The following is a 10,051-nucleotide window of genomic DNA, read 5'->3' as shown; positions in this document are numbered from 1 at the left end:
TGATGAAAGTGAAAGTGGAGAGTGAAAAAGTTGGCTTAAAGCTCAACATTCAGAAAACGAAGATCATGGCATCTGGTCCCATCACTTCATGGCAAATACATGGGGAAACAGTGGAAACAGTGTCAGACTTTATTTTTGGGGGCTCCAAAATCACTGCAGATGGTGATGGTGACTGCAGCCATGAAATTAAAAGATGCTTACTCCTTGGAAGGAAAGTTATGACCGACCTAGATAGCATATTGAAAAGCAGAGACATTACTTTGCCAACAAAGGTTCGTCTAGTCAGGGCTATGGTTTTTCCTGTGGTCATGTATGGATGTGAGAGTTGGACTGTGAAGAAGGCTGAGCGCCAAGGAATTGATGCTTTTGAGCTGTGGTGTTGGAGAAGACTCTTGAGAGTCCCTTGGACTGCAAGGAGATCCAACCAGTCCATTCTGAAGGAGATCAGCCCTGGGATTTCTTTGGAAGGGATGATGCTAAAGCTGAAACTCCAGTACTTTGGCCACCTCATGCGAAGAGTTGACTCATTGGAAAAGACTCTGATGCTGGGAGGGATTGGGGGCAAGAGGAGAAGGGGCCGACAGAGGATGAGATGGCTGGATGGCATCACTGACTTGATGAGTCTCAGTGAACTCCGGGAGTTGGTGATGGACAGGGAGGCCCGGCGTGCTGTGATTCATGGGGTCACAAAGAGTCGGACACGACTGAGTGACTGATCTGATCTGATCTGAAGGAGATAGGAAAGTAGAGCCATCATCATAGGTAAAAGAGAGTTTGTTCTGAAAAAAATGAAGAGACCTCTTAAAACGATGGGTAGTTATGGAAACCGAGGTAATAAAGAGATAAGGATATAAATGAATTATTGGCAGTTTAAGGTTAAAACAAGAATTGAGGATAAGAACTTAACTCTTAGGAAATTCCTGATGATGTGAACAAGTGCAGTTTTAGTACAGTGATCAGAATAGGGTCATATTGAAGTGGAGAGTAAATGTAGATTTATAGGTTGCAGTTATAATTTGACTGTTTCACAATGAACACTGAAAGAATCTAGACAAACAAATGACTTTCGATGGGTTATTAAGGTCAAATGAAAGGAATTTTTTTTTCCAGGTTAATGTTTTCCTTACCCTTCCTTCCTGCCAGTTATCTCCTATCCTGGTCCAAGAATTAACCTTGTATGTAAGTAGTAAAATACACTTCATAATTACTGGCATAGTTACAAGAGGGGCCTATCTAAAACTTACATGTCAATTACAAATTTGTAATTCCATTTACTCATTCATGTAACTTAAAGAAGACCACTTTTGAATTTAAGCATATAATATAAAAGTAATAATGTAAATCAATAAAATTAGAATATCCAACTTGACAGTTTTAGTACAGAATGTTTATGCAGGTATAGTACTGTAATAAATTTGAGAATCTTTCCTGAATAAATAATTAAGCTCTTTTAATATTTTAACTTCAGAATAATAAGCTTGCTTTGGTTTGCTGAATCAGAGTCTGGCAGATTGGGTATAAGAATGTTTGCAAAATTATCACATTATCTCTTCCCTCTATTGGGGAGGATGTAGGATTGTTTAATGAGAGAGTCTGTCTCCATATTAGCTGACGTCCTTCCAACTTGTATTAAATTCCATGGTGATGAGAACTTGAGGCCTCCTGAACAAAAGAGAAAATACGTGATATATTGGAAATAGGGATAGGAAAAGCTGAATCTATGTTGCTGTACAGAATCATATGGAATCTGAATTAATTTTAAGTTAAATTTTTAAGGAAATGAAATCTCTTTTATTGTTAATAATGGCTCTTGGAAGAGATTTTAATCTTGAACACGTTTTTAGAGTAGTGTTTAAAATTTTGGTTATTCACTGTAATTCAGCCATTATAAATACAGAGAAATATTATTGAAAATTTTATCATCAGTTGTTGACTTAGGAAAAATATATTTTTCCTTTTTTTTAAAATTATGAAGCAGCATTATGTTTATATAAATAAACTACTCACATTCCTGCCTCCCTTAAACAACTGTTAGAATCATTCCATGTCCCTTCTGATTTTCACTATAAATATTCTTATATAGACTTGTTAATGACTTTATAATTTCCAATGTACAAAAATACTGTGATTTGTATTTCCCAGTTTTCCTATAACCAGACATTTAAGTGATAAATTTCAGGAGTAGGTTTACTTGGTCAAAGAATAGAAGCCATATATTAGTTGGTTTTATGTATATAATATGTATATTAGCTGTATGTTTATATTGGTTACATACGTAGTATATTTTATATATTAGCTATTTTGTGCAAGATCACACACCTAGAAAGTGACAGGACTGAGACTATAGCCGGGCAGTCTGTACTGGTCAGTAGATACTGGGTTCTTGACCAGTCTGCTGTGTTACTGGCTTGAGAGATCTAGAATTCTGTCTTAATGTATTCCCAATGCCACATCACTAATCTTCATCATAAAAGTAATACACAAAGTAGTTCATCTATCAAAATTATAGCAAGAGTCTCCTCTGTGTTTGACACTATATTGGGGATTCAAGAAAGAACAGGATATAGATCTTGCCTTAAAAGGCTATAAACCAAGTGGGAGAAAGGAACAGATATGTAAGAAAGTAACTGTGATGCGATGTAATGAATTATTTAATTAGGATGTTATAGGAAGACAAAGAAGGGAATGATCAATGCAGCTGGAGGAGGGAACATAGTGTAAAGAGGCTTCTAAGTAGGGTTGGGTTTGTTTAGATGGCTAGGTCAGATCCTTGGAAACCAGATAGAGTAAGCAATAAAGAGCATACCCATGTACTGAGGGAGTCAGAAGGCCATAAAGGCTCTGTAGGACTTTAGAGAAAATGGGGCTTTCTGAGCAAATTTTATTAGAACTTGGGACCTGAGCTTCAGAGACAAGCTTTGAAAGTTAAACTTGGACTGAGTAGACATTGAGAACTCCAGGAGATACTGGAGATACTTGCTTCTCAGGAGGTACTTGTTTAACATTTGCCTGGGGGATTAGGAGTAGATGAGACCTGAGACCATTCCTACATTCCCTGAATTGTAAGACTCAGAGATGATAGTCTTTATCTCTTGCCGAGAAACATATTTCACATTGCAGAGCATAAGAACCCAAGGTCTTCCCTAGAACCGTGTTCATACTCAGGGATAGGTTCCCCCTCCACACACACAACCCCCCACCCATCGCCACCCCCCCCCACCAACTCCTCTTCACACCTTCCCTGGTCTCCAGAGGGAAGATCTACTGCACAAGCTTCCCAGAGTCTTATATTTAGGGCTCATTCCTATTGTTGCTATAACAGATTACCACAAACTTGGTGACTAAAAACAACACAAATGTATTATCTTAAACCTCTGGAGATCAGAAATCTGAAATGGTTCCACTGGATTAAACTCAAAGTGTTGGCAGAGTTATATCCCTTCTGCATGCTCTTGGGTAGAATCCCTTACCTTACCTTTTCCAGTTTCTAAAAGCTGCCTGCACTTCTTGGCTTGTGGCCCCTTCCACCATTTTTAAAGACAGCAGCATAGCATCTTCCAATATGTCTCTGATTCTGACCCTCCTGTCATTCTCTTCTAAGGATTCGTGATTACATTGGGCCCACCTGGATACTAGGATACTTTACCAATGTCAAGAACCTTAACTTAATCATATCTGTGAAGTCTCTTTTACTGTATAAGGTAACATATTCACAGGTCCCGGGGATTAGGACATAGACCTCTTTGGGGTGGAGATACTAGTCTGCCTGTCACATTGCCCTGCAGTGCAGACCCCAGTACATGTACTATGTGATGTCTGATCTGGCTCAGATTGCATTACCCCAGTGGTAGGAGTTAGGGTATGTGGGACTAGTTATTATTTCATTTGTTCCTGCTTCAGAGACTTCATGTTTTACTTTCAAGATGGCTCAAATGAATGTGGACCCTAGAAGCCTAATAGGCTAGTTTTGAAAGGCTGTATTGCTGAACTGTCTAGAATCTTATAAAAGCAGGAGATACCCAGAGTTGTTCTAAAAATTGGAAACCACCGTAAAACATCTTACTCAGCCTTTTTCCTCGTAAGAGTTTTCTAGCTTGGCTCATTCATTCAAGTTGAAGAGCTCATCCTAGTTCCTTCCTAGTCAGGGTTTTGTCTTTGTTTTTTCTTGTTCTAAGCTAAAACTAAGCTCAAAACAATCCAGATATAACTAGGATTTAGCTTTTGACTCTTCTGCTCCCTTCTCATTGCTATTCTGCCCTTAGACATAGGAACGCAAGTGATACCAGCCCTCCATAGTAAATTGACTCATCTTTGGATATGGGACTGTATGCCCATTTCATAGTATACTTGTGTTTTTTAGTACAGGCTGACTGAATTATACTAGGTTTTATCCAGCTCATTTCCTGTTATGGCCACTGAACTGGCTCAAATGTTAATCCACTGAGCCTAGCCCAAAAGATGTAGTGCATGCTAGACACAGCTCTCAGATCTGGATCTGGCAGAAGTTAAGGCAGCTCACCTATTATCATCAGTAATGTCTACCACCTTGAAATTAGATCGTGCTCTTCCAGAACTCACCTAGCTTATTGCCTTAAGAAGGTATTACATTGTATAAATATATGCCTTATTCTTTCAAAGGCTGGGGAAAACTCAACTAAATTTTTCCTAGATTTAACATTTACTTCCAGACTTACGCATTGCTTGCTTCTCCTGTATGGTCAGCATCCTTCTTAAGTAAAAATGTACTCAAGAGAAATAAAATATAGCAGAGCAATAACAAAAAAAATAAATCGCTGGGATATGTTTAATAATGTACCTAAGACATTTATGTTAATTGACAAACTAGTCCGTTATGTGGCCGTTTGGTTCCTTTCTTTCTTCCTCCTTTTCTCTGTCATTTTCCTTTTCCTTACCTTTCTTTTTTCTTCTTATGCCTTTTTCTCTTTTATTAGCAAACACTGTAATGATAGTCAACTTTGGTTTTTTAGTAGTATTGTTCTAGAATCAAGTTTTTTTATAATTGTAAGAATTAGTGGGGCTTCTCTGGTGGCTCAGTGGTAAAGAATCCACCTCCTAATGGAGAAGACACAGGTTTGATCCCTGGTCTGGGAAGATCCCACGTGCCACAGAACAGCTAAGCCCGTGTGCCACAGCTGCTGAGCCCATACTCTAGAGTGTGGGAGCTGCAACTCCTGAAGCCCTAGCGCAGGAGAAGCCCCTGCAGTGAAAAGCCTGTGCACCACTATTAGAGAGGAGCCCTTACTCTCCGCGACTAGAGAAAAGCCCACACAGCAACGAAGACCCAGCACAACCAAAAAAAAAATTAGTCATTCAGCCTATTGTGAAACAGTGCCTCAGTAGAAACTGGATTAGCAGCTTAGAAGTAGAGCTTTAAATGTATCTCCTGTGTATTATTTCCAGGTAGGAAAAACCTGATTTTCATTCTTTACCATTTTAGGACCTTTCTTTTTGGTAGAGATGGAAATCCAAATAAACGGAATGTGCACAATGAAACATCTATGCATTTGTTGTGTATGGGACCTCAGATTATGATCTCAGAAGGAGCCCTTCATCCTCGCTTAGCACGCCCTGCGGAAGATGATTTTAGAAGAGCGGATTGTCTACAGATGATTTTAAGATGGAAAGGAGCAAAACTTGACCAAGGCGAATATGAGAGAGCAGCTATTGACGCTGTTGATAACAAAAAGAACACACCCCTGCACTATGCTGCTGCCTCAGGGATGAAAACCTGCGTAGAGGTAAACCTTGGTGTGCCCATTTGTTTGTTTTAGCAATCTGCATGGTAAAATCTGTGTCTCGGTAATGTGTGATAATCAGTATTTGTTTTACTTCGTTAATTTGACTAGTCATTTCTGTCTCTTGTGGTTCTAAAAGAATTGGGAGCCTTTGTTTTAGGAAAACAAACCCACAAACATTCATCCTTGGAAATGAAATGAAATCAGAAGCAATTTAAAATTGACTGACATCCCTGAACATAGCAGTCATCATACAAACACTATCTTATTGAGAGTAATACTTTTGGTATCAAAAGTTGCGCTTGTCGCTGATTTTAGACACCAATTTATAGAATGTATACATATGGCAAATCTTGACAAGTGGGACCTTAACCTATATTATCTAGAAGTGATCAGTTCCCTAAGCTATGAGCTTCGCAGGTGGCTGAGCAGTAAAAGAATCCGCCTGCAATGAAGGAGACCTGGGTTTGATCCCTGGGCAGGAAGATCCCCCTGGAGAAGAAAAGGGCAACCCACTCTGGTATTCTTGTCTGGGAAATCCCATGGACAAAAGAGGCTATAGTCTGGGGTTGCAGAGTTGGACACGACTTATTGACTAAATAAGAATCAGCAGGGATAAATATTAATGAATATATATATTGGGGCTTTAAAAAATTTTATATATTAAAATGTGCTGGTTTTTTTCTGTGTAATTTGCACTAAAGTACCTGAGTACTTTGTATTTGAATTTTTCCATCTATGTTTTTCATATATATATGTATATCTAACAATAGGCTTAGATAAAATCAGCCGTATAGTATAGGATCTTAACTAAGCTAAGAAATCATTATTCTTTATACTGTCCTTGCTGCTATACAGCTGTATTCTCTCAGCTATATACATGTCAATCCATACATAACTCTTAGACATTCTTTTGCATAAATGTATTTAAGTTTCAGTGCAGCATTATAAATTGAATCAGAGTATCCATTTACCAGATATGTAGGTCTTGATTAGAAAAGTAGTTTTCCAGATTCAATATATGTTAATAAGATTAAAATATGCATCTTAAAATTTAGTATTTCCTTAATATTATTCATGTGTGTAAACTTATACTTCTAAATTGATAAATATACAAAAAACATGAAGGTTCTCCATTTTCTTACTCATGTTAAAAGGTTATGGCCATTTATATGACTTCTTTAGCATATCTGAAATGTCAGTTGTTCTCAACTTCTGGAAGCCTTCTGATCTTACCTCGTATTGTTTGCTCTTGTTTGTGATACTTACTGATCTTTTAGAATATTAGTCATTTCAGCTCTTGGAATTGTGTCACCTTTGCCCACTACTTAGCTAGTAACAGTCATTTAGTTGGTTGGTTTAGTCACTAAGTCATGTCCAACTCTTGCGGCCCCAAGGGTTGTAGCCTGCCAGGCTCTTCTGCCCATGGGATTCTCCAGGCAAGAACACTGGAATGGGTTGCCATTTCCTTCTCCAGGGGATCTTCCAAACCCAGGAATCGAACCAGGGTCTCCTGCATTGCAGGCAGATTCTTTACCAACTGAGCTATGAGGGAAGTCCAGTGACGGTCATTAACTTAAAACTAATCTTAAACTTTACTTTCTAACATTGATTCTCAATGTGGTAGAAGGATGTCCTAGGATTTAGCATGGAATGAGGCTATTGACAGAATTCCTGAGGCTTTTAATCAAGTTTTTTTATATATTGTTCTATGCCCACCTCTTATGAACGAATCACTGCTGTAGTGACTCGTTGTTGACAGGACTGCATCAGCATTGTATTAATAATTTTCAAGTGAGCTAGAGTAGAAAATAGCTTATTCTTGATAGTAATATTATTGCTTTTAAATTGCTGTTTTATATCTTGCTTCCAAAAATTCTCTATAAGCATTGCTTTAGTAGTTGTTGATTTTGAAGTAAGTTTACAGTGATGGGCTTATTAAATTGTTTTCAAAAGGTGAATGTGGTATTTTTGCCAACACATTTATGTGTTTGTATATCACTTTTTATTCAGTGAAGAAAATTAATGCCAGATTTATTCTGACTGACAAGTCTGATGATTTGCTTGGTGTGAATGTGTATGTTTTACTGTTTGATCTTTCAGTATATGATGATATGCAAGCCACACCATTTAATAACTATTTTCATTTTTCTGTATTCAGAAGAGCTCTTTGACTTAATGTAAAATCTGTAAATAGAACCCTGTAAATACCTTCATTGCATTTAATCTAGTTGTCGTCAACAGATTTTAGCATGTCATTTTACCCATATAAAGCTATTTTAAATCTGTTTTATATACTTGACTGTATATTTACCCAGCCTCAGGTCTTGAGTGACTTTTGATAATGTTAACTGTTAACTAAACACAAAGAGTTTCACAAGAAAGTGTACGTTAACTAATTCCCAGAGGCCTTATTGTGTTTTCTAGTTCTAGTACATAAAACAAACACACTGACATATATAATCTACTCTGTAACTGTCCTTTAAGAGTATTAGTCCTTAAGTGTCTTTGTGTAAGGTCTTCTAGTATTCATAGTGCTCATTGATACCAAGCATGATATAATGGGCTTGGGTTGAGTGAAAGGGTGTTACCAGATGTTGATTAACTTTTTCATTAAGCTATCGTAGGAAACCATCCAGCCATCCAAGAGGTAACTATCACAGTTACCTCAAAAGAACCCTTTAGCACTAATTTTTCTGTTAATCTGTGATTGTAGCAAAATAGATCCCATTTTTAATGTCTGGCCTTTAAGGTTAAATTGATTATTTTATTCCACGGTTAAGGCCAAACTATTTTTTTTTAACTCTTAAGGATTTATTTATAAATGTCTATGGAAATATGTCTTTTCTAGCTATTGAAGATGTTTTTTTCTGTGTTTATTTAAGGACAGAGTTGATAAAGTCGACATTGGGCAATTTTGTATGTGCATTTAAACACACAGATTCTTGTGGTTCATTATTTTGAACCATTTAAATGAAATGTTTACAACTTCTCCTTCTCTCTGTGATAATGATGTTCTGTAGTAAGCTAAAGGGGCACACACATGTACATACACAGAACATAACATAAAAACCTCTTAATCACAGAGTTCTTTTAGACACTTGCATGTGTGAAGGCATCAGTGGCTAAATATAAGCTATAGATATAGATACACTGATATATATATATACACACACACACACACATATAAATGGAGAGCTCACCCTGAAGTGTCTCACACTATATTACTGCCTTGCTGATTTCCTCATATGAACATTCCAACAGTCTCTCAAAGTCAGTGTTTCCAAAACTATACTCAAGCTTCTCTATCCACAGCTCCTCTTCTGTTCTGCCTTGTTCCTATTAATGATGCTACCGTTACCACCATATCTACTCTTGATACTTGGATTTATCTTGGCAGTGTTTTTGTTTTGTTTTGTTTTGTTGTGTCAAACTCATGCCACTAATTTGCAGAATACAGCTCTTCCTTGCCTATTTTGGCCAGCCCCTTCTTTTATCTCTACGGGGCACCTTCTAACAACAGATGCTTGTATCAAATCCTACTTTTCCTTAAGTAGGAAAATTTGAAGTTTGACAAATTAATCATTCAGATTATTTATGAGATAAAAGTAACACAAAGAAGAGTAGACTGCAGTTGTTTGAAAATTAGAAATGCTTATATGTTGAACATTTATTAATGCAAATTAAAGTCCCTTTAATTCTAATTTTTTCATATTTCAAAGAATCATTCCAAGGGTAAGCAAACATTTTTCTGTGAAAACCCAGATAGTGTATATTTAATTAAAAATTTTTTTTTATAATTTCATTTGTTTTTGGCTTTGCTAGGGCTTCATTTCCACGTGAGTTATTTCTATAGTTGAGGCGAGCCAGGGTTACTCTTCATTATGGTGCATGGGCTTCTTGACAGGGGGGGCACAGGCTGTAGATGCACGTTCAGTAGCTGGGGCACGCAGGCTCAGTGGTTGCGGTGTGCAGGCTCTAGGGCACACAGGCTCAATGGTTGCAGCACGCAGGCTCAGAAGTTGTGGTGTGTGGGCTCTAGGGCACACAGGCTCAGCAGTTGCGGTGTGGGCTCTGGGGCACACAGTCTTCAGTAGGTGGGGCACGCAGGCTCAGTACTTGTAATGTCCATCTCATCCTCTGTCAACCCTCTTCTCCTCCTGCCTTCAGTCTTTCCCAGCATCAGGGTCTTTTCCAGTGACTTGGCTCTTCGCATCAGGTGGCCAAAGTATTGGAGCTTCAGCATCAGTCCACACACCGCTGGAGAAGACTCTTGAGAGTTGCCTTGTCTGCAA

The 10,051-nt window shown here is 37.9% G+C and overlaps 1 protein-coding gene across 5 annotated transcripts in view; it reads left to right on the top strand.

Moving 5' to 3' along the window:
* Window positions 1-10,051, top strand: part of ANKIB1 (ankyrin repeat and IBR domain containing 1) — a 159,738-nt gene that overhangs the window by 68,970 nt on the left and 80,717 nt on the right. For 4 of the 5 annotated variants that reach the window (XM_010839797.1, XM_010839796.1, XM_010839795.1 and 1 more), the window contains exon 3: window positions 5,459-5,759. In XM_010839797.1, coding sequence (XP_010838099.1) covers window positions 5,459-5,759 — 301 coding nt within the window. Of the gene's footprint in view, window positions 1-1,110; window positions 1,180-5,458; window positions 5,760-10,051 lie in introns of all 5 variants that reach the window. The other variant, XM_010839799.1, reaches the window with a different exon arrangement.

The sequence above is a fragment of the Bison bison genome, unplaced genomic scaffold (genome assembly GCF_000754665.1).
Source record: "Bison bison bison isolate TAMUID 2011002044 unplaced genomic scaffold, Bison_UMD1.0 scf7180017864134, whole genome shotgun sequence".
In the NCBI taxonomy this organism is placed as follows: domain Eukaryota; kingdom Metazoa; phylum Chordata; class Mammalia; order Artiodactyla; family Bovidae; genus Bison; species Bison bison.
The sequence above is the reverse complement of the archived record's forward strand: the minus strand, read 5'-3'. Positions and strand labels throughout refer to the sequence as shown.